This window comes from Bombus vosnesenskii, unplaced genomic scaffold (assembly GCF_011952255.1).
Source record: "Bombus vosnesenskii isolate JDL3184/JDL3185 unplaced genomic scaffold, Bvos_JDL3184-5_v1.1 scf7180000013264, whole genome shotgun sequence".
NCBI lineage: Eukaryota > Metazoa > Arthropoda > Insecta > Hymenoptera > Apidae > Bombus > Bombus vosnesenskii.
Window position 1 is genome coordinate 3678706 of NW_022882924.1, and position 24368 is coordinate 3703073.

Sequence of the window (24368 nt, forward strand, 5' to 3'; positions counted from 1 at the left end):
GCCTTGTATGGCGTTAATAATGCAGCATATTGAGATTGGTTTCGTTGCGAGAACACCGGGCCAGAGCCACAGGGACCTGACCTAGGCATCCGCCCAAGTTATTCGCGCTGCTTTAATAATACACGCGCCACAATGTGCACACCTAATGCAAAGATTACATTCGAGAGTTAGAATCGCTAGTTTCGCCGAGGATTGCGCTCCTGCGTAATTGCTCGTTCAGAGATGTTTTTCTTCGAGAATAATCCTCTGGTCGGTCAACGCCACGGCGTTTTACCGTCAAACATAGTCACACATTTTCATGGATTCGTCTTTGGCCTTGATCGCTTGCCTCGTAAGCTTCTGAAATAGCTGATCGAGCAATTATTAACTGTCGTAATCCGCAATACTGTGCTGGCTGTGAAATGTCGAGACGTTATATGTAATTCTTCGATCTGAACAATTGGAAGCAAAATTAGGATGTAAATGAAATTTCGTTTCAAGCAGAATCTGCCTTTGTCAAACTGAAACGGTAACTCGATATCAGACAAAGGGTTAATTTTCAACTAGAAATTTTCCAATTTTATTACTGTGAAATTAAAAGGAGGCCCATTCCCTGGTCAAAATTACGTCAGTGGACAAATTCTTCGAATTTCTAATTGTATAGGACGAGCGTCTTTAACGGAAAGATCAAACTGGCGAATCTAAAAGAGATGATATACTGTAAGGCAAAACGGATGTCGTTGGCGTATCGAGGATGTTCGTAGTCGATTGTAGGGAAACGTATCCCTTTTCGAAGGAGATGGGACAACGTTCCTACTGTGCTCCAACCAACCGTGAAGCAATCGATACGGACACGGGACTCTCGTCTAAATTGTTTGGACTACCAAAGTAAACCTCTTGATCTCTCGTGAAATTTAATGGTCGAGCATGTTACTACGAAATTTAAATATTTCGCAATTCGCCTGGTTTAGCCTCGACCATTCAATTTCCAGCTGTGCTGTTTGGCCGCTTGGTGGTTGCAGCTGCATGGAAACGCAAGGGGTGCAACTTTTTGGCAGTAGATTCGAAAATAAAACACGGATATAATGAGTTCGATGAAGAGGGAAGCGTCGGAGAGGACCTACGTGATATCGATTTCGGGGCTCGAAGTGCAATATTCAATGAGGCTCTCACCTTCTTTGTTGGCGCTGCTCTTGATCTCCGTGGCCTTCGGCGCTGCGGATGGTTTCGGAATTGCTGAAATAAAAATTATGCATCTTGAAGGTTCAGCTTCGAAGCTATTTTCCCAATCGTTCAGTCAACTTTAACTTTATCACGAGTCATCGATCGATCACTGAATTTACGAAGATGCCACGAAGAATTTCGCCTGAACAATCGAATTACGAATCTACCTTGAAATTACACGAATTCCTTTTTACGTTCTAAGATGTTTAAAATATTTGTCCATATTTCAAATGAGTCAAAATCGACAAATCTACTAATGGTATTACGTAATAAAATAACGAAGTCGCATTTGTCTGACCACTAATTCTACTTACAGTGGTATTCTTCTACGAAACCTTTAATTTCCTGCCAACTAGTAACACTAGTAGAAAATACACGGATTAATATTTACTTTTATGTTATTTAAGTATTTACAATTAACAAGTGTCGCTTGAATTGTGCACAAAAGTGTATCATCCCACCAATCATACTTCCTACATCTAATTACACAGATACAAAAATATGACGCAAAGATATGGATAAGAAAAAAGCGGCGGAAAACTTGGAACATCGTTTCAACGATTTTAACGTTCTTCGATTATTTATTTATTATTATCTTACCATACAATCTGATGGAACCCTCAGTCTCGCCCAGCGAGTTCTTGCTGATGCAACGATAGTTGCCGAAGTCACCATCCTGCAGATTTCTTATGGTCAGCCTCATGTACGCCCTGTAACTGTTCTCCATGATGCTGGTGGTATACTTCTCGTTGGACAGTATCATCTCGGCGCCAAGGAACCAGTAGCTCATCGCCCGTGGATAAGCTTCCGTGTGGCAGTCGATCGTTACGTTCGTCCCAGCTGGTGCACCGACCAGCTGATTCGGCACGAAGATCATCGGCGAGACTTTAACAATAAACGGAGGAATCGGTTACGATTAGAAACCGAGAAACCTGGTCTACGGTAAATGAATAATCGTCCGCGGTGACGTCCACGGCAACGATTAAGTCGACGTGGATGTTTATGGGGGACTATGCTCGAACCGTTCTACGATTTATCTTCCACGAAATCACTGGCTGTGAATTATACCGAGCTGTTTCAGCGATTATGGTGATCGATAGCCCACAGTTATAAACGGTTGAGAAGCTTAAAGCTTTCGTGGAATATGGATCTTAGGTTGCCAACGTTGAAGTATCAGTGTCGTTAACGAATCTCGCGCTTTAATTTATTTTCCTTCTGCCGCTGAAGTTGACGGACTCGTGGATCCTGACCGTGGATCGTGAAGTTTGATAATTAAACAACTCTGTTTAGAAAGAATAGGAGAACGAGGTCTTCGGAGATATTCGACTCGATTCAAAGTTTGATGAATGAAACAAGTAGTAAAATCAGGAGAAGAGAAACAAAGCGGCACCTCTTTGTCGAGAACAATAACGCGGATGTTATTCGATACGATACTATCTTTTCTTCTCTATCCTGTTCCCTGCTGTAAATAGAATTGCTCCGGAAGAACTTCTGGATCCGCGAGTCCCGCCAGTTTCCGCGCATCATCAACCCACTAAAAGCAAAGATTCCAGGTGAAAAACTTCCTTCCTTACGAGCGAGTTCTTTTTCCCTTGCTCAACCATAAAACGAAAACACCAGGCTACGACGTAATATTCTCCATCTTTCTTCGTTCTCCTGGGATTGATCAAATGTAAATACCACGCCGAGTAGATGGCGCACCGCGTAGAAAATAACCGTGCGACGTTCGTAGTTCAATCCGCCGGAATAAACAGGAAACTGGCAGGGAAACTTTGTTGCGGCTGCATGAAACCCCGGATTAGAAACCATGCAGGCCAATCAACGGGGATAAAGTCGAATTGGGCGTTCCGTGGATTGAAACGCGCCAAAGGAAACGAGGACCAAGAATTTTTTCGCCTCGAGCTTCCGACCGATCGAGGATTGCTAACATTCAGAACGTTTGAGCAAGTTATTTGGCGCAACCTCGCCGACAATTTGATTAGAACCGGTGGAAACTAGCTAGTTTAGAGATTAATCTGGAGGATGCAGGTCGCGTAATTCGGTCAGGCTTTCGGCGTCATCGGCGACTTCCCAAGCAAATTCGACTCGTCGACCTTTCGACGCGAGTTCGTGTCCGCCGGATACGGACGTTTCGGACGATCGGGCGATTTAACGAGAACCACCGTCGGCAATTAATTACACGAAAGTGCAGCAGATAGGCCGTGTACGTAGGCGTAGACGACGACTGGGGCAAAACTGGTGGCGGAACGAACGAGGTTAACCGTAGACGAATAACATGGAGCTGGCGGCGCAGCAACCATCTCTCGAGGCTGGCCATCGGCGGTATGCATCAGGCTGGCCACAAATCCACAAATTGCCAGCGCTGACCCTAATTAACGCATACTTCTCCCGATTTCCCACCATCGACTCTATCTACGTTCGCCTTTCCTTCGTTTCCGCGCCTTTCCTCTTCGTCATCAACGTTCCCGCGAATTGTTGCTCTCAGTGAAATTAATCCAGCGGACGCGCGCTGTCTATAAATCGCTTCAATGTATTTCCAATCTTCCACAAGATTGGATGTTCTGGATTATGTAAATTTTCGGCGGTTCATGAAGGAATGTGTTAGAGAATAGTAGCAGGCATTGCTGAAAACTTGACTAGCGTGACGTCACAAACGTTTGTTCCGCAACTCCAGCTTTGATACACGCGAAGTCTCGACTGTTACATTTTTCACGACACACGCTCGCATATCGCAAAGCACGTCGCGGCCTTTAGGTTGCGTTTAACGGTCGAAACGCTGAATTCACGTTGTAAGACAAAGCACACGGTTAATTATTGAAATGAAAATCTCCGAGCAAATATTTCGCAATTAATCTTTGCAGCCTTCGATTTAAATTGCCTCAATGTTCTTCCATCTACGATACGTATGCTATTTGCTTCTTCTCCGATCTGTAGACGATCGCAGTCAATAATCGAGACTGGAAGATTCGCATTCCTTCCACTGGCTAACTCTGAAGCGACAAAAAGCGAAGAACACGGAGAAAATATGTTTCGTTTCTGAATGTCTAAAAACACGCGAGACTCGGAACAAAGGAAACATTTCGAAGCAGGTTTACTCTTCCATAGGATGAACTTTGTTGTCTTCAAAAGGATTTTCTGCTTCAGCAGCATCTTAATTATCGAAACTAGGGATGTAGCCATTAATTACCAAGGGCTAGGCGTACTTTGTTAGTTCGAGTTTCCAGTTATCGCGTAATCGAGCAACAAAACTAATCGGATTCTTGCTGGTACTTTGCCTTCGACTTTTTCCCACCAACGCGAGATTAAAGAACAGTTATTTTGTACCAATCCGTTGAATCTTCTATAATTTCCTCGAATAGATTTAAGATTCGAATGTACGTACGATAATTTTTGTTTCTTTTTCGTCTCACGAGGAATTAGGTTGAAATTAGGTCAGACGAGAGAAGATGACGAACGAATGGAAGGAAAACGCGGCCAAAGGACGCCGCGAATCTATTTTTCTGTCACTTTGGTCTGTCCAAGGTTGGTTAGAATTTGTATAATGCCTCCCAGGAGACTTCGAAGAGCATTAAGCGAGACGATCGCGGGACTTTTGTAATCCAGCAAGGACACCTCAGATCCCGCGCGTTGATCGAATATCTTTTTCCGTGGTCCCACCCCGGTAATCCCAGATAACCGTTTCACCCCTCATTTTTCACTGGCCGCAAAAAAGCCCATTCTCCAGTGCGACCGGCTCTTTTATCGCCTCCTCCTATTCGAATGATTATTTCTACCATCGACGTGCAATATTTTCGATTTACGCTTCTTTACATTTGAAAGAGCAGGATTTGTATATATCGCGAGCCTAATGGTACAAGCCAAGTTAGAACAATTATCCTCGTTTTTTATTTATTTCCACGCGCACGGTAACCTGCTGCCAATTATCCAGTTTTATCCAATTGGAAATAAATCAACCGCATATTTGACAACTTTTCGAACTCAGTTACCTCGAGAACGAGGTATCCATTTTCTTATTCTGCATTTTCGTTTTATTTCGCACCAAAGAATCTGCATTTCGCTTCGCTCGTACTATGAATTTAGCCACCTCGGTGACACGGAAGACAAGACGTCGTCACGAATCGTTTGGTAAATCCGCGACTGTTGACATGGCTTCGTTACGTATATGAAAAATGTCGCACAAACAGCCTGTTTCGACCAATCGATGTAAAAAGACGGGAAACTTTCGCGAGAGACAAACAACGTCGACTTTAAACAATGACATCCTTGTTGGCAAGATGAATATCTAAGATGGAGAATCTTTTGCGATCGCAACGCAAACCGAGATTATCTTGTGCATTTGAATAAAATATGTCTCCCCTAAGCACTCAAAGCAGCCAGCCACTCTGCCCCACGTTCTCGTTCCCCTTTTGCCACACGCTTTCGAACAAAGCGGGCGCAAGTGGCGCTAGTAGAATACGCGAAACGGAAATCCCTCCGATACAATCTGGATTAAGGGGGAGGAAGTGTATTCTCTTGATGTTTCTGGATGGCCGGTCGACCAGGAATAAATTCTTCGCAAGAGGTGGGAAGGGTATTGCAGTCTTTAGTCCCGGGAGAGAGACTGTTTCTTCCAAAGAGAAGCAAAATTACTGGTTGTAATTGTGCTTGCCACTGATTCATGAAACGATAAAACAACCCTATCGCTGGAAAAACTACGTAAACGTGATAACAACGACGCACTTTAAGGACCGTCGACGGTATTTAGCACGTTGCTATTGTACGTTCGAACGATTTATGGAAGGTACTTCTTGAAGTTCGGGCGCTGCTGTGCAGATGGGCGAGAGCAGAAATTACATTGGCCTATGTTGACGCGCAAGTTCACGGCCTCTCCGCTTGGTGATTTTTAGCAACAGCAATCGCTTAATATCCCTTCTTGTCTGTTCCGTGCGTTAAAATAGATCGAAATGAAAATGAATTAATCAACAGTATTGGCATGTCCATTAATCGAAAGATAATTTAATCCATATCCAACGTTTCCGTTTTTAATATTCATCGAATAATTAATAAGCGATACGTGCAATTTGAGTGTCGATTCTCGCTGTTCCGACCATAACGATTCTTTGGCACGTGAATAGAAGTATCGTCCGAAAGAACACGAATATTCTTTCTAGAAGAGTCGATCGCAAAACGAGAAAGAAAATCCTTGCCGATAACGCGTGCGTTCTGAGTGATCCGCCCAACTGAACCAAAATCCCTGACAATTATTTCGATGAAAATTTTCGCGATCTTCGAATCGTTAATGCACTCTTAATTTCCTGATTCGAGATACCGAAGCAGGTCCAGGAATCGAGCAGAGACGGATCTCGAGAGGACTGGTGAGAATTATTCAAACGCGTCACGGAAAGCAGAAGGCACAGGGAAACAAAAGTGCTGGAGCGGCGGAGTTTCGTGAGCAGAGAGCCGGAAGCCGGCTGTTTTCTCGTCGGTCTAAATAAAATATGTCTGCACCTTTCTAAATATTCAAAGGACAGCGCCTGGCTGTCCTGCGGCCTCTCTCTTCCTCTCGTTTGGTTGTTGGGACGCGTACGCACACAAAGCCGGCGTCAAGTGACACGAACGAATGGAACGAATAAAAGGGAAAAATGACCAGCAGCGGCGGGACGCTGCGCTCGCTCCCGTCGACCTGCCCTGGTATTTCCCTCGAGTTTTCCTAACGGCGCATCTGCTCACCCTCTTCTTCCCTTCTTTCTCGTTGGATCGTCGACGCCGACGTCGGTGCGTTGCCTACGCCGGAGCTCGATGCAATTCGTGAAATGAAATTCAAACAATACCGTGTCGAAGCATCTTTTCTCCAACTTCCCTCTCGGGTACTTGATTATGGAATTTACTTTCTGCGGTGAACGTTTCGAGTATCATTAGCCTCGATCATTCTCTGTACCGCTTTCGTTTCGCATTGATTACGTTTCTTTTAGTCAATTGTCTCGTTACATCGAGAAGGATTTGCGTCAGATGATATCGTTTCATTTCGGACGAAAGTTAATTTCAATTTGAATCTTCGTTGCAATTTTTTTTAGCGCAAAGTTCTCCGCGGTCGAATTTTCTTAAAGTTTGCGAGAAGATCGTTGAGAGAAAATTCGCAGGGGAAACGTAACGCGCAAAAATTTCAAGCCAATTTCGAAAATCCAGACTTGCTAGTCCTTTGCGGATAAAACTTTCTTTAAACAGCGAAAAATATTGCTCGTACTGATTAATCGTAATAGAAACATAGGCTCTCTGATGTTTTCGTAAGACCACAAGCCGATCGAAGCTAACTGTGCCGAAAAGAATTGTTTAACGTTCAATCAGTTGATAATTTATAAAGTCCAATGTCGCGTATAAGTGTACGAGCGTGAACGGGTTAAATATGAATTATGTACACTTTCAATATTATGCTTTTGACATTATACAAGCTAATTAATAATCACATCGTTGAATAATTAAAACTCATTTAAACAGCTATAGTAAAATGATAAGCAAAATCCGGTAGATATAACATTGCCGATGAATATAACGATTTTACGGGCTCTTTTACGGATTCTTTGGTCGATCAATTTCTACGAAATTCCACTTTCGTCCACGAGTAAATAAATATTCCCAAGTAACTAAATTGAAAAGAAACCTAAGGAAACGCGAACCAACGCAGCTGAAACTCGACGCTCCTTTATTTTATCATTTGCCAGCGTTCGTTAATAATAACCGAGCATCTTGTTTCTCTTATTGAATCGAGTATCTCTGACAGAGAAATCCTTTTCGACTCGCCAAAGCAAATACAACGGGTAACAGGAGATTAAAAACGCGGTGGTTGACTTAGATACGCGTAACACGATGAACGAACACACACACAGACACGGTGTATCCCTTCAGCGTATCTTCAAATCCACTCACATTCGACGTCCACGGTGATCCTTTTGCTGACTGTTGGTGGTACGCCATTGGTCGCGATGCACAGATACGCGCCCATTTCATTGCGCGTGATCCTCGTCAAGTTTAATTGTTCGCCATCGTACAGAGACACTGAAACCAAAAGCAGAAATTGATTCAGCCCGGTCGCCCGTGCAAATATAGCGTGTAGCGCCCGGAACAAACAGTCGCGTTCGACATAAACGTATAAACAGGATTCTCCGAAGAGAAAACCGGCATGGTTTTATCGACGAAACTTTCTCGGTTAAATGAAACCCTTTTTCCAGAGCGGGTTGTAAAAAAAGAAAGAGAACAAGTGGTTGTGTGTCTGTGTTTGAGAGAGAGAGAGAGAGAGAGAGAGTGAGGGAGAGACAGAGAGAGAATTGGAAGTAAACAAAAAAGAGGAAGTGGTAGGAAAAAGCGAACCGGCGAACCCACTGGAACACGCATCAATCTACCGAGTGAGTTTTTCTATCCTTTTTATTATTCCTGACGTCATCGTTTGTCTTCCCTTTATCGATTTCACCGACCCTTAAAAGAGAAATTTTTTGAGAGACGTTTAATTTCTTTTTACGAATGCAGTCTGTTGCGATTCATAGAAATGACCACTGTTTTCTATTCCACTTAATCCTCGGTTGGTATCCTCGAATAGGATGATTCACGATAATTTCAGTCAAATTACTTAATTTTACTGTATTTTTCGTTTAATTTACTGTATTATCGTAACTTCGTCATTTTAAGACACATTCGACGCAATTCGTAGGTAACTTGAAAAGGGTACATTATATTTTAATTTACATTAATTAGCTTATCCTCGTCGATCGTTCTTGCGTTATTGAATAATAATTATGAAGTGAAAAAGAATCATTGTTTTGAATGTTGTTTCAACAGCCTCATCTTCCTGCTAATTTACACGCTAGAGCTTGCATTTCATTTTCTCCTTTTCGTCAAAGCGAGCTTTGTAAACGAAGAACAGGGACGTGGTAAACAGGAATGGAACGTTGTAATGTAAAACTTTGTTGCAACGTGCAGTCGTAAACAATGAAAGGCACGATCGAAACGTCGAATCTTTGGAACTCGAATCCAGGCGCGAGCGTTCGTACAACTTGAAACCAATTCATAGTTAATAGAGAAGGGGTCACGATGTCCTGTCAGTCGAATAATTTTTAAGCCATCGTTCGACGAAGCGTTCCCGCGACGACGCGTAAAAAGTTAGCGCGGCGTTAAAAGTTTGGCCGAAAGTGCGGCGGTAAAAGACTACGAAGGGAAAAAGACGGCGAGGCCGGCCTTTACGGGACGAATATCAAAAACTGTCGTTCGCCTCCCAAGTCGTTAAGCCGTCTTTTAGTCCTTCATATCGTCGTAGAAGCAAAGAAAGAGAGGCAGCGAGGAGAGGACGAAAAAGGGAAAGAAGGAAAAGCTGTGCGAAATACCGAGCTCCAACGGTTTCGTAAATGAACTGCTTCGCGATTTCGATTTCAAAGGTATTAACATTGAGCGGAGTCAGCTTCCCGAAGGTGTTTCATCGACCACGTACGACCGGTGTTCCGATGTCTTTTAACGATTCTGCGAGTAAAACCTAGTTCCTCACATCGAAGAGGGAGAAAAAGCAGAACAGAAAGAAGAAGAAGAAGAAGAAGAAGAAGAAGAAGAAGAGAAGTGGAAGGTAAGAGAAACGAAGGGCAGAAAGAGAGAATAAACCGTGAAAGAACGATACTAGGTCACGAGGAACTGCCGCGTCGTGGCAAAAGGCTCGTAATTATTATTATTATCATTATCATCGCAGCTGCGAGAAAATGGATCGTTCTTTTTTCCCTTGCGCTCCCCGTGGAAGACAAAACGGCGTCCCGTTCATTAGCCTGACACAGGCGTCGCGTCGTTAGGTTAACGCCGCGTTCGCGAAGTGTCGTTTCACGCAAAAATTATGATATCGATGATAAAATTTAATTGCGTTCGAAGAACGGAAATTAGCTTCGTTTTGTAAATATATATTTATACCGGTGCAGTGATTCTAATTAACGAGCTCTTTGTTCGAAGCGATGCGTATTCATTAAAGGAAGAGAAATTTCACGAGGATGAACCGGATGGGTATAGCTTCACTTCTTTCCCTTAAACTCGGATCATCGATTATGCGGATTTTAGAATTTGCATCGAAGATATTTTATCATAAGCGCGGGAAAAAATACGAGTAAAAATTGCGAAGGAGCGAATACCAGAAGTAATTAATGAAATTACTCCGGCAAAGTTTGGACGACTGTTTCGCAGAAACAGTCTGCGGATACGGTTGTGATTGTTTAATTCATATCGCTGTTGGAAAAAGTTGCAACCAGGTAATTCTCGACTGCTTAACTAGGGTGAACCGACGGTTCTTTGGACCAGGGATCGGTATCTCACCACTTTCTTCATACTTTCCTCGATTCACAAGGGTAAAGAGATTGTACTTTTCCGTCTTTAAACATCAAATATTATTAAAATATGCGGCCTCGTTTTCTCGCTTCCGGTCTCGTTGACGCGCTGGGAAAACCCTGGGAAAAATATTTCCACAGGGATTAAGAGCAAGTCCTCTGGTACGTCTTCGGCTTCTTACGACATCTATCCGTGAAAATAATTAATGAGAGAGCCGGTGAAAGTCGATAAATTAGAAAGAAGACGGTCCTTTTTACGACCATCCGACAATATCTAACCTCTTCAACGCGACTTGTTAACGTTCATAAATCTCCACCCGGTTCCGCTCGATTTTACATAAACTCGATTTCATTTCCTTCGAAAATTTCCCCATGTATTTTTTATCATTTTCGAGCGTTTCCCCTCCTTTCTAAATCCACTCTCGATTCTTGAAAATAAGCAAACAATTTTCAGGGCCGCGCTCGGCTTTTTCATTCGCGTTCGTATAATCGCGCGCGCATGTTTTTCTTGGAAACGTTACTTCATCCAATCGGCGGCGCTCTTTGGAAAACAATCACGAGCCACGAGAATCCCTGAGCGGACAGATGAAATCCCGCGGCAGCCGCGCGGCGAATCAGCAATCTCCTCTTTTCACGGTGCGTTCATAAATCTTTACGCGGGTTTATTCCGGCTTTACTCGCCTCCTAGTCGCGATTAACCTACCGGCCATTAGTGCGTCGGCGGGTGGCAATGTTTCTTTCACGAGACACATACCCTGCCAAACTGTCTTTCCGCGTGTACGACAGACCGGCGACACTCGTCGCAACGCTTGCGTCCGCCAAGGCATCCGATCGATACCGACGAATAATTGAGAGGAACCAGAATTTCCCTGCTTCCGGCTGTCGACCTCTGCCCCGCGAGATAATTCGCTGCACGCGTCGTCCTTTCCTCTCTATTTTTCTGTTTCGTTTCTGTGATTCGTACGGTTATTCATCGAAGTCTCGTATTTCGAACATAATAATGGAGAAACGGTAAGATTGACGAGAAAGATATACGTATTGAGGTCGTAAAGTAAAGAGTTAAATGATGACATCGATCGATTAGCTGCACCTAGAGCCGTACGTACTTTATACGCACGCAAGCACTCGTGTCAGCTTTTTTGAAATTAATTCTTCTTGTCGTTAGTGGCTCGACGAAGTTTCAGAATACAAGACAGAATTGGATTATAAACGTTCCATTTTACGAAGAGCTCGTTCTTTAAAGGATATAGTGATGGATATACTAATTTTTTTCTTTTTTTAGACGTAAAGGAAGACGTATCGTCTTAAGCGAAATTCCACATCCGTATGTTCGCCGGAACACCTTAAATTCAAAAGCAAACTTTAACTCGTGACCTGATTTTACGATCTCGTTATGCCGCTTTTTGCTGACTATAATGAACGTTTCTTCGGTTACGGTCAACGAATAAAAATATTCAGACATATTGTTGGACAACTGGTTTATCGGACATTAGAGCAGAAGGGTACGCGCGACAATCGTTTGTCCTTCTATCGGAACGATATCGACTTCCTATACAACTTTATTTCACTATCGCTTCATTCTCTATTAATGTATTCGTCTATTGGTAGCAGAAGAGTGTTTAGGGAGTAGCGCCTGGTTCAAAGCCGAGAGAGATGCAAATCGATACATCGAGCCAGGCGGTTGCTAATAGCCATTTCGAAAGAAGAGTTTCATTGAAATTTTTATGCTGCATAACGGCCAGCGACAAGCAGAAACTTCATTATCGGGGGCTGTGCTGGTGTGTCGTGCGAAAGAATATCGTTGGAACTTGTTTCAGGGCTCGTTTTAACATCGTTTTTTCCAAAGTAATGCAATTTCTCTCCGATGGAATGCAATACCGAACGACGAACGAGCGTGGAACGAAAATTGCTAACAAAGATTAATTTTTACTCCTCCTTCGTTTCCCTCTCGTTCCGTAATATTTTTGTAATTCTCCCATTCTATAATTTTATGAAGCAACTTTCGTTCGAGATACTCGTAACACGATAAACCGTTCAGAAGTTGCGACCGCAGAAAATTTCTCTAAACGATTCATCGTGTCGTGTCCGACCATAGACGGTCCCATTCTACTTTCGCCCGAAAACTATCTGGGCTCGAAGGCGATGAGCACATCTCGACCGATTTACACTCGGCGCTAGTAAAATTTGATTAAGCGATTAATTATTCGATTCCCGGTTTAATTAAACGTCCCTGTCGTCTTTGTTCCACGCCTCTTTAATTTCATTTATCGCCCTGACGAGATGAAAGGGGGAAAGAGGCGGCATTCTTTTTTCTCCGTGCTTTTTCTCTGCCAGCTGGCACGGTAGGCGCGAAAAAACGAATGTAATCGCGAGAAAAGCCCATGGTTTAAAGGTGTCGCGGTTTTCAACGAACAAATGGCCCGGGGGGCCTGCAAACAGCGTTACAAACCGCGCGTACGCGAACGCCACGTGTTAGAACGTACGAAACCGCCGCACGGCCGCCTATCGCCCCAAAACTTAGGGGAATGACTCGCCGCGAAATGGTTAGGCCAGCCGGTCATGAATTTGTATGAAGCTTTAGAGAGGCTGCGGATGCCCCGAAGCGTGGCTTCGCGGATGTTTGAGTAGAAATTCCAGCCTTTTACGATCCACACCGACTATGCGAGCCACGGACGAGAATTTCGCGAGAAACCGCTCGAAAAACGAGACAGCTGGGTGTGTCATGAGCGGAGACTTTAAGTGGCGGCCGCTGACGATCGCTATGAATTTGTCCGCGCTGAAATTGCGAACATTGCGAAACCGTTCCGCCATCTAACGCGATAGGATTTGATTTAAGTGGTGCTTGCGCTTTGGTGGCCCGAATGATTCACTTTACAGTGAGTGGCGTGTGATAACGTGCAACGGGCAACGTATCGCTTACTATTTACTCTTTGTTATCGACGGGTCATGTTTTTTCTTACAATTTTTCTGTCTTATCAATTTTTAAACGACCGAAGTTAAAATTCTAAGATAGATAGTAGCGATAATTGTCTTCGACGATTGTGATAAAAGGCACGGAGTTAGAACGAACGGTCGTAGCCGACGCAACGAAAGATAAAACCGGGAAAACTAGTTAAAGTGTAAAATTATAGGCAAACGGGGATTAAACAAACAGCAAACGAAAGAGTAATGGAATATCGACGTGGCTTATTTACCTGGCAATATCGTATATACTAAATCAACATCATAAGCGTCTAGCGAGGGCCGGTGAATTTCGGTCGTATCGGCAAATATTGATTATTCTGCCTGTTAACGTTCACGCAACCGATAACAATTCGGATTTCTCTGACGTCGTGGCCACGCGAATATATCTGGGGTCAAGAGACAATATTAACCGTCGGTCGGGATCTATGCAACAGGATATTTTTTATTCTCCTTCCTCTCTCTCTCTCTCTCTCTCTCTCTTTCTGTGCTTCTATATCTCATCAGATCTTCGGATTGTAGTTCGATCATTCGACGATATTTCAATAGGCGTTCTGTACACATCGAGTCGCTACAACTTGGTTCTGCAACATTCATGCGGACCAAACTGGCTGGTTGGCTAATTGAACGGGAAACTGTTCGAACCGGCGCACGTAAACAAATTAACCTCCTTTCGGCCGATAGCGTTTGATCCGTCTGGACGTTCGATGAAAGACGATTCGCCGAAGTTTCTCTTCTCTTGCGCTTTGCGTTTTGGTGCAGCTTTTTCGCTAGGGAATTTAGTTTCGACAGGGACACTGCTCGGTATAGTGGATAGGACGATGGCAAACGGAACACTTTCAAATGGCAAACTACGAGCAAAGGTTCGTCAATCATTACTCGACATTTAATTACGTCGGATGGATGCCGGGACCGAGCGATATTGCGACGCGCGTCGCGACTCTCGGCCGCTATCGATACAATATTGACACGATTGCTATACATCGAAACATCGGTATTTATGTGTAAATACTCGCCAAGCGCAATAAATAGAATGAAGTATAAATATTGCGTGAGCGCCGTTTAATCCTGCGTCGCCCGGTGAAGCGTATGTATGTACACGAGTGCCATTCCGGAGAGTTGTAACTCTTCATTTTTCAAATGGATCGTTTTCCCGTGGTTCGACACTTGATCAACGCCGAATTTAGATCGAGCTAAAAACACTCCATATCCCCTTCGCCTTGCTTCTTCAAAATCGATACTCGTCTCGTACACTTGTTTCATCATTGTATAGATCGTATCGTGACAACCATTTTTATATGTCGTAAAACACGCAAATAGATATGCCAACGTCCGAAACAACGGATAACGTTTAATTTTTAACGTTGAAGTGTAACAAAAAAAAAAAAAAATAAAAAAAGAAAAGAAAGGAAGAAGGAACAAAAATGGAAGAAAGAGTTTCATTTACATTAGAATTTAAACGTCTAACGTTAGATAAAATTACATTTCGCAGGCTGGCGGCGTTCATTTTTCTGCGAGGAAGCAGGCAACGCGCCGTTTACTCCCGGCTTCATTAAATACGAACAAACAAAAGTTCTTTTATTCTCTTAATTCACTCTGCAGCTTTCGAGAACCGGCTAGCACAGATGTAAGATAACTGAGCAATTTCTCACACGGTTCGAGTTGGCTTCCTTTCTATTGCACCGTCTGTTACACAAGTCTGCCATATTATGGCGCGTGGGATGGTCAAAGGACGATTAGTCTTGACACGATTATAAACCGGTTTCAGTAGTCGTTTGATGGACTTTCGGATGTGTGTACGCGTTCCAAACGCGTTGATGCGTGTATATTGTGTAGCGTCGCGTACGTATTTACGCTATAATAAAGAAGAAAGTCTTGAGAGCCAGTATCGCCAATTAGTTTGTCATATTTTTCTTCTCTCGTAGGAAAGTGTCTGTACATATAATCAATTCACTGGTATTCGATAAACGTTTAACGGACTTTTTCAAATTAAAAGCATTTGAACATTAAGGAGAATTAAAATAGCGGCAGTTCATTCGATCCAGCACTAACTAAAATTTTCTTTAAACCAACAAATTTTATACAAGTGGAGTTCTACTCTATCTACATGTAAAAATAACGTCGAAAGTTTGTAATAAAATATTCGAAAATTCTGTGACTATGTAGAGACGCGGTTCAAGCTACGAGTCCTTGAAAACGAATCTTCTATTTACGTCGTTTTATTCTAGCTTTCCCACTTATTTTTACACGTAAAATAACTTTTCATCCAGTTGTATAACACGTTCTGCTGCACCGCGTACGAAATCAAATTATCTGCCAACGCTAGAATATCACTCTTACGCGTTTCATCTCTTTCTAACAATCTAGTCGATTCAATCCGAAAGAATCGCTTCCTAAAATCAAGTAAAGCTTCTATCTTTCAATCCACGTTTTCAGAACGATCTTTCCCTGATCTCTGTCCTCGGCAATGTTCCTAGAACTGAGCCCGATTTCTCGCCACTTTACATTGTGCCCACGTTCGAATGGCCCTGGAGGACCGGTCAATCAACATCCATTGACCCGTGGAAAACCTTTGAAACGGTTGGGTCTCGTTCCCTGAGCCAAAGTCAGAGGAAAAAAAAAAGTTGCTCGCGAATTTGCGTGGCGAGTGTGTGCGAGCGAACGATCGAATGGCAGCCCCGATAATGTCGCGTCTCCGCTCGAAGCGGGTTTCGCAGCGTTCTCGATTCGCTGGCGTCGGTAACTTTTAACGAGACTGTAACTCGCTGCGCGCACCGAATTTCATCTCCCCGTTGAACGATATTAGGTATGGGATGTCGCTCGTTATATATCGGCCGGATTTCCATGCCGACGAGCCACGTCAAAGTGATAGTCTGAGGCGATGCAGGACAATCGTGAATACCGTTGCATTTTGTCCACTTGCACTGGCAATTCCAAGTTTCCGCGGGATATCGCTAATTGCCTTGTCAAGGTTACACAGTTACGTTTGCACCGCGTATTTCTCATCTTTTGATATTTGATATTTTGCTCGTATAAATAGACGAGATTTGCCGAGATAGTTTTGGAAGAGTGTAGCTATGTGGGAATTACAGCGACTACGAAAGGTGCGTGTGTGCATCATTGTACGTATTATCGTATGTACACGCGGATTAATTCGGTTCAACTTAAATTTCGCATCATTTAGTGGTACTTTTCTTGCTACCTTCGTGCGATCACAGAAACGAAACGTAGAGTCTGATGGAAGCAACGCTTTATTGAAAAATAGAGATACAGGAAAAGATACTTTATACAGCGTCAGTAGATGAAAAATTGGCGGTAATTAGAAGATAGGATAATACAGGAGCATAGATAGATCCACTTATGCATCCAACCACTACACTCGCTATGTTAGATCATAGCAACGATCCATCGTGTTTCGGATGAAAAACTTCAGAAACGTGTATTTCACAACATCCAAATTGCGTTAACCCATCGTGAAAAGCTTGACAAGGCTCTCCGAGTAACGTGTCCGATGCGACGTCCCATTGCGGACCATCTTTTTCAAAGAGCTTTGAGCTTGAGGTAAATCCACTGGCAATGTCGAGCAAAGTTTCATTGCTGAAAGCGGAATTAACGAAAGAAGTTGACGGTAGAAGTAGATGGCCGTTCGATGGCCAAGACAATTTGCCGCGAAAAAGGAACGAGCTGGTTCGACTGCGTCTTCGTTCATCGTTTCGATCAAGCGAGATTTAACGATCGATGGCGAAGAAAACAGCCGGTGTACATGACGGACAATATTATATTTTCTCCGTGACCTTTCCATCCAGCGTTGCCTTTTCTTGCCATCTTTCCCTCTTCCTTCTTTCTTTCGCAGTATTTATGACTTCGCTTGGCGTAGTGCAGCCGCTACACACGCTTTGGAAAAGCGCAGACCGCTTTAATTAGCAGAAATTAGAGCGGAGAAGAATCCGCAACCAGAAGAAGAAGAAGAAACAGAGGAAGAAGAAGAGCAACACCTTTCTTATTTGGAAGCTCCGCCCAGGCGATTCATCCTAGCTGGAAGCTCGAAAGCTTTCGTACTACTTTCAGGTCTTTGCTCGGTTAATCACGAACAACAAAACGTTGACACGGCTTAACGAACGGAACTATCGTCTCCAGTTACCGAGTACGATGGTTTCACCGCTAATTATTTCGTTTCTTTCAAGTTTTCTCAAACGTAATTCACTATCCAGTCAACGAATGTTAACCTTTTTCGTATCTTTCCATTCCTCGAGAAATTCTGCTTGTTCTATGAGGATACTGTCAAACTTCTGGCCTCCCTTTCTGTTTATCGAATTGATTGAAGATTTAGGGAGAGAAACTTCTCTAGCCGATCTATTCTAATTCGATGAATATCGAGAAACAGCGATCATCGTTCATTGTTATTCGGTGAAGTTCCTACTTGAAGAAAATGCAGACAGAATGCAGCTTTCTGTACTATGAAGGACTGTGCAAGAATCGTGTCCAAGATTCCTATACGGATTCAAGCGAAAGCCTCGAATTCCAGCTACGATCGGATCGGTTCCTACGTAATCTTCCGGATGGATGATTCGGTTCAATCGTGTTTACTTGCACGAGACAGGATGATGTTGAATTTCCGATAATCCAGCGGGACCGACACTGGCTCGTGCCAATGCTACCAAAGTTACGAGCATCTTATCTTCGTGATACGTTCGAGACCTCCTTTTCCATCATTGTACGTTTGTTTCTTTTGTTTCTCTCGTTTGTTTCTTTTTTCCGATTGTAGTTTGTTTCAATGTCGGCTACCTAGTTTCGTTCGTCAACGTCAGTCGTTTATTTTATCGGTCGGTCAATGTTAATCGTCCTATCAGTAATAATTTCAGCTGAATCGTTTAGATATTTTAATCTTGAAATACGGTTCGCTGTCAGCGAGGAAGAGAGAATATTCTGATGTTTAATTAAATTATTCGCTAGTATCGATTAACAGTAAATTGCAAGCAACCCGTTTGGATCGTGTTTCCTGAGAGTATCGAGAACAGAGCAGTACCAGTGGCAACGATGCCACGTAAAACGTCATCAGGCTTTTAGGCGAATACAAGTTGCAACCGATAGAGGGACGTTTGACCTCTCACAGCCAAACCACAGCAGCTCCGTCAGCCTAACACAGCGGTTGGTGCACGTGTACGTTACCCGTGGGCTAATGTCTGCGCCACCTGGGACATTCTGACATTCGGATGCTTCGGTGTCCGAGACGCCAGGACTCACGGTTCTTCCCGGAGGACCTCGCTGATCTATAGCACTGACTGGTTTTAATCCATCTAGTTTTACGATGACAGAGAGTCCACCAGGACTGTCGGAAGTTGGTCAACTTAGCCACGGAATTATCCCACGTAGCGGAACTAGGCTGTGCCACATTAAAGTTTTATCCTCGCTCGTATTACAGGTCCCGAAAATTTTAAACAGTTAAACGTAAGACACGGCCTCCTTCTTCCTCGTACGACCGAGAAAATTTAGCGCAAAATATCAATTCACGTCAACTTTCCCTTTATCTTTTACGAAACTAAACAGCACGAGGAATTAGCCGAGCACCGCTGACAGAGGATTCTGTTTAATCTTCCCCGAAAACAGCTACCGAGAACGCCACGCATCTTTAGCATCCAGTGAATATTTCATGGATATGCCATGTGCGCGCATAATTTTCACGTCGCCGCCACTGCATCCCGCTCTGTACCGCCCCTTGATTATCCCCACTCCTGGCCATTGCGCCACTGGCAGCCGGCCACGTAGCAGTAGCGGCGTAGCACCGCGCTCCGGAGTTGATTAATCTATACAATATTTAAGAAGCAGCCAGCCGGAGAAAAAAGACCTTCCGCCGGAGCTTTGTTTCTCTACCGTTTTTCTTGCAAATTCTGTCTAGTTTATCCGTCGTTCGCATTGGCACGTTTTTTTCTGTCGCTCTTACCGTGACGAGCCACGTGCACGTATCACGAGCACGTATAATCGCGTTATCGTCCGTGAAAAAAAAGAACGTTTTTCGAGAGAATCGCGAATCTTTCGCTTTAATCAGATTTCAGCTTGCATATTTTACAAGGTCAATATCACGGTTGCTAAGGAGCGATGTAACGATCAACTTTATCATCGATATTATTGTCAATATTTAACATTCTCGAGATTATGGTATGCACTTCTCTGGACGATCAATACAATATTGTCAATACGATATCGAGAATAATATCGACCGTCGTGTCGCTCTTTTACGACATACCTCACTTCGTCTTTTCTTTCATCGTACAAATTATCGCACGATCCATCGATCCATCTGACAAGTTTGGTAGTCGCGATTTCTTAGATTAGCTATCGGAAGCGGTGTATGCACGAGAGCAACCGGTCGTTATGAAAATTTCTCGGCACACAGCTTGTTTGTTCCCAGTTTGCACGAACATATCCGAGAAAATGCTGCGCACGCCGGCAACAGTCACGTCCGTGCAAACACGCAACTGCATTATTAATAATATGGCCAGAGCGAGAGAGAAGGAGATTACTATAGCTGTTCGCAGTCCATTGCGTTGGATCGCACGCGGCAAACCTACCTGGAATTTTCTCCTAGGTAATTTCAACCAACGACTATCCAATCTTAAACTTAAATTCCAAAAGTCTATTCTGACTTACTTCGGAAAATAATACTGTAGGGAGCGTGTACGTGCATGTGCGACGGTTCGGACGGCACCGGAGCCGTTACTGTCGGAGAAAGGTGAGAAAAGTAAGAATTGTCGGCGAGGAAACGTGTAACCGTCGCGACGACGCGATGCGTCGCATCGTATCGATCAGCTGATACATAAACCGAGGCAAATGGGCGAGCCGCGAGAATTAAGAATCGAGTCGTTGCAGAAACAGTTTTAAAGAAAGAAAGAGTTAAGAATTGCACGTTGATAATCAACGAGAGAAAAGTAAGTGAATCGTGATATTGTAAATTTTGAAACCGCTGAATTGATTGCTTGCTTCCTGCTTAATATAATTTTAATTTCAAATGAAATTTATCAGTCGTGTTCATGCTGTAAGAAAGTGTAGTTTCCCATTCGCTCCTGATCCTACGATATCGACGTTAGTAATAGCCAGACTTGAACAGCGAGGACAATGAGTCCAACTTTTGTCGTGGAGTTATTTAAGATACGTTGTTCGTCACATATTTTAATCAGAGGGAAATGGAAGAGAAAACACTGCCGATGTTCCGTTTGACGACGATACCATACAGTTTTGAATTCTTAATAGGATAACATTGATATTAAAGTTTTATTCGAATCGTTTTCATTGAAACTTATTTGTAGACGTAATGGAATGGAAAGAGGGGCAGAAAAAGAGACAAGTTGAAATTCGCGTGAAATGGTAATGAGTAAAATTGCATGGGCGGCTAATTGCATTTCTAATAATGCGCTGGTAAGGGCGAGCTTATATAGTTTATTGCGCTTTATTACCGGACCAACTGCAACCGCTGGGAATTTTCCTACTGGATCTGTGCTGTTTTCACGTTGTTCTCAAGTGTGACGATAGTCGTTTATCAAGAAGTCAATAAAAATATAACGTCAAATATATTGCGTATATCATAGTCACGTTGAGAATGTTTTTAGCTATCATTTTTCCAGAATTTTAAAATTAAATTATTTGTAACTTTACTAGTTCCAATTACAATTCTTTCTTGTTATCCATAACACGATCACGTAATTTTATTCACCTTCGTGATATCTTTTACTTGAAAACATCGTTATTAGTAAACAAAGAAGTGGATGAGATAGTTGTAACCATATTCCAACATTCGTTGGAAAACGAATGATAAATGGGCGAGCAGAATCGCAATCATCTACGAACGAGCTTTACGAGGCAACCACGGGAGTGCAATTTTTTGAGTATTTTACAAACGAAAATTCGATCAAATTCATACTCGATTTCGTCCTCTTTTTTATGCTTCCGTTCGCTGCGAGTAATCGGTCCGCGATTGTCTTCGTGGAAACAGAGGATGCTTTGAGCATAGCGCATGCGATGCGAATGGCCACCGCGAATAAAAAAAATAACGCAAACGGCGTATGAAATTTTCGTCAAACGAAATCTAAAAAAAAAAAAAAGAGAAACAAAAACGGGTGACTCGTGGTAAAAATTTATATAGCAAACACGTGCCAGTGAAATCAGGTGCGATGAGTGACTGGCGGTCTAAAAATAAATGCCTGGCATGCGAGATCGCGAGAACCCCGCTGTACAATAAATGTATTAGAAATTAGCCTGTTTCGTATCGCGAGAAAGCATCAGGGAATTAATTCACAATTTTCCAGCGTCGTTTCGCTCATGGTGTTCGCCCCGCCCCATAACTTTATACGATCTCGTATCAGGCGTGAGATCTACAAAACGTTCGTTATTAAACGCACTTTCGCGGCAACGGGGTCGCACGTTTGTTGAAATATTCATCAGCTGTTGTCGCTTTTAATCCGTGATTTATATCAGCTGATGTTCAAAGTCGTGTTCAATTAACGGGCACTAATCGCGATATAACATTTCGTCGCTGAACCGAACTGGAACGATGTTTATAATTTTGAAACGTCGCGATGCACGATACGAACGACGTTCCGTCGGAAGTATAAGATAACGAAGCAAGACAATGACGTGGTAAAGCTCAGTAACAGAAATATGTACTCGCGACAAGCTTTGTTTTATTCGACAGTCACGTAAACCGAGGAGAGGAGTCTAGAGAACGGTGGCCATGCAAACGAGTAATTACCGTAATACTAATAATATGTCGGCGAGAATGGATTTACGTGTCCCATTGCATTAGGGAAATTACCGGAAACATTGCCGCAGGCTTCGTTGTTTGACGTGTAAAATCGATGACGAACGGAGCAACAAAAGCAACGGAATACTCCGATTCTGTTACTGTCCGCCGACATTACCTTCCTCTCCTTTCTCTTTCGTTCGAATTGATTACACGTACGCGGTACGCTGCGGACGAGACGTTCCCAACGTACGTTCGCGACTATTTTAACGTCACGTTTGACTCTGAGCTTTAATCACCGGAAATCGAACATCTGTCCGCCGCTTCCAGTTTTAATGTTTATCAGTAGAACGACTCGGAACATGATTGTTTGGATTTCTGATTGCGCGAATATCGGGGACGTTGGTTTCCGACTCGTACGGAAACCGTAATCAGACGTTCTTCCGTCTGGGAAATGGAAACAGCTTTATTTCAACGATCGAACAAGTTGCTTCATTTATTTTCAATATTTTGAAAATTGTAGTTTCACAGTTTACGCTTATAGGTATGTACAGTGACTCGCGAACATATTCGAGTGTTTACTATAGTAAAGCCTTTAGAGTTATATTATGCGCGATAAATGAAACATTTTGAAATTTCGTTGACATTATGACGACGTACGATCATCGTGATTATATTGACAAAATATCAAACTGATTTGAATGTATACATAGAGGCTACGATACATTTATCGCAAGTGAAGACTTGGATAAAAATGATTACGCGGTACAAACAATGAATAATCAACTACTCAAATACGATGGTGTATTTTCATTTCAATGACTTCTATATACGCTTTATATATAACGCTCTATACATACATGTAACTTTTATGTACGGTTTCAAATTCGTCTCAAATTTCATCAACGTAGTAATCGTGGTTGTCGTGACATATTATAGCGGCAGGAAAATTTCAAAATACGTCAACGTACACGTTATATCCATAAAAAGTTTGTACAGGTGTCCAAATACTTTCGCGAGTCACGGTATCAGCGCGTAAATCTATTTTCGCGATAATTGGTGATTAATGTTTAACGTTTACACGTTATGCAAACGAGATTTTTGACGTTGTAGCATCGAAAACAACACGATTTTAAATCGAAGATGTTATAAACTATACGTAACAGCTCGCAATTCGTTTAATCTGCGCTAATTGAGACGAACAGCGGCGCGCGAATATTCGAAGAATCGCGCTTGAATAAATACAGCATTTCGTGAAATTTCCTGTTTCCCTGCGATTTTCGCTAATTGGTGAAATTAAACGGCCGGTCAACGAGTGGAAACTTGAGAATTACTTTCATTGCTTGTAAAGCATCGTTTCGTATAATTAACGCGAGGAGCTCGGTTCTCTCTATGAGGCACACGCGATTACAGTCTTTCGTCTTATACTTCGTGACACTCGTCGAGAAATTGTACGCTCACCTTTGTAATGCCGATTGATGCTTATACTCTGGCCGTCTTCTCTCTTCCACATCAGTTTTGGCGTTGGATATCCGTCTGCTTTGCACGTCAGCGTAATATTCTGGTTCTCACGAACCGCCACTGTGCTCTCGGTGGACAACGAGTCCAAAATGTTCGGTGGTACTTGGAAACAAATAGAGAAGCACAGAAGGTCAGTAGATCTAATTAGAAGCTGATAGGTTGCCTAGTTCGACAAACAAAGCTTTTAAGTATAAATATCGTTTGTCACGTCGGTGGTAAAAAGATCGCTTTTTTTCTTCCGTAAAGTAATTCTATCGAACGTTTCGCGATGGATTCTCGTTAAAGCTGCTCGGACGTCTTCGACGCACATAATAATGTAACAACAGCATGCCTTAAGTCGATGGAAGAAGATTAAATATGCTCACCGACAACTTGAAGGAAGCCGACCTGGCTCATCATCGGGTTCGTGTTCAGTTGGCACATATAATAGCCTCGGTCGTCTTGCTGCACGTTGTTGATGTGAAGCAGCCAGGTCTTCTGATTGTCGTGGGACACCGAGAATCTCGGTATCTTCACGACCACGTGTTTGTGAATGGTCAAGAGCATTTGACGACCTACGTGAATCCACGCCACCTGCGAATTAAATTGGATAATGTTCTCAGATCTTTCTTCGTCTCTTTTCTTCT

General features: G+C 43.0%; 1 protein-coding gene across 3 annotated transcripts in view; it reads right to left on the minus strand.

Moving 5' to 3' along the window:
- LOC117241051 (lachesin-like) overlaps positions 1–24368 on the minus strand; it is a 283131-nt gene that overhangs the window by 49078 nt on the left and 209685 nt on the right. For all 3 annotated transcript variants that reach the window (XM_033507043.1, XM_033507047.1, XM_033507041.1), the window contains 5 exons: positions 24108–24315; positions 23683–23844; positions 8107–8235; positions 1804–2088; positions 1153–1215 (listed from right to left, as the gene is read on the minus strand). In XM_033507043.1, the coding sequence (XP_033362934.1) occupies positions 1153–1215; positions 1804–2088; positions 8107–8235; positions 23683–23844; positions 24108–24315 (847 nt within the window). The remainder of the gene's footprint in view (positions 1–1152; positions 1216–1803; positions 2089–8106; positions 8236–23682; positions 23845–24107; positions 24316–24368) is intronic.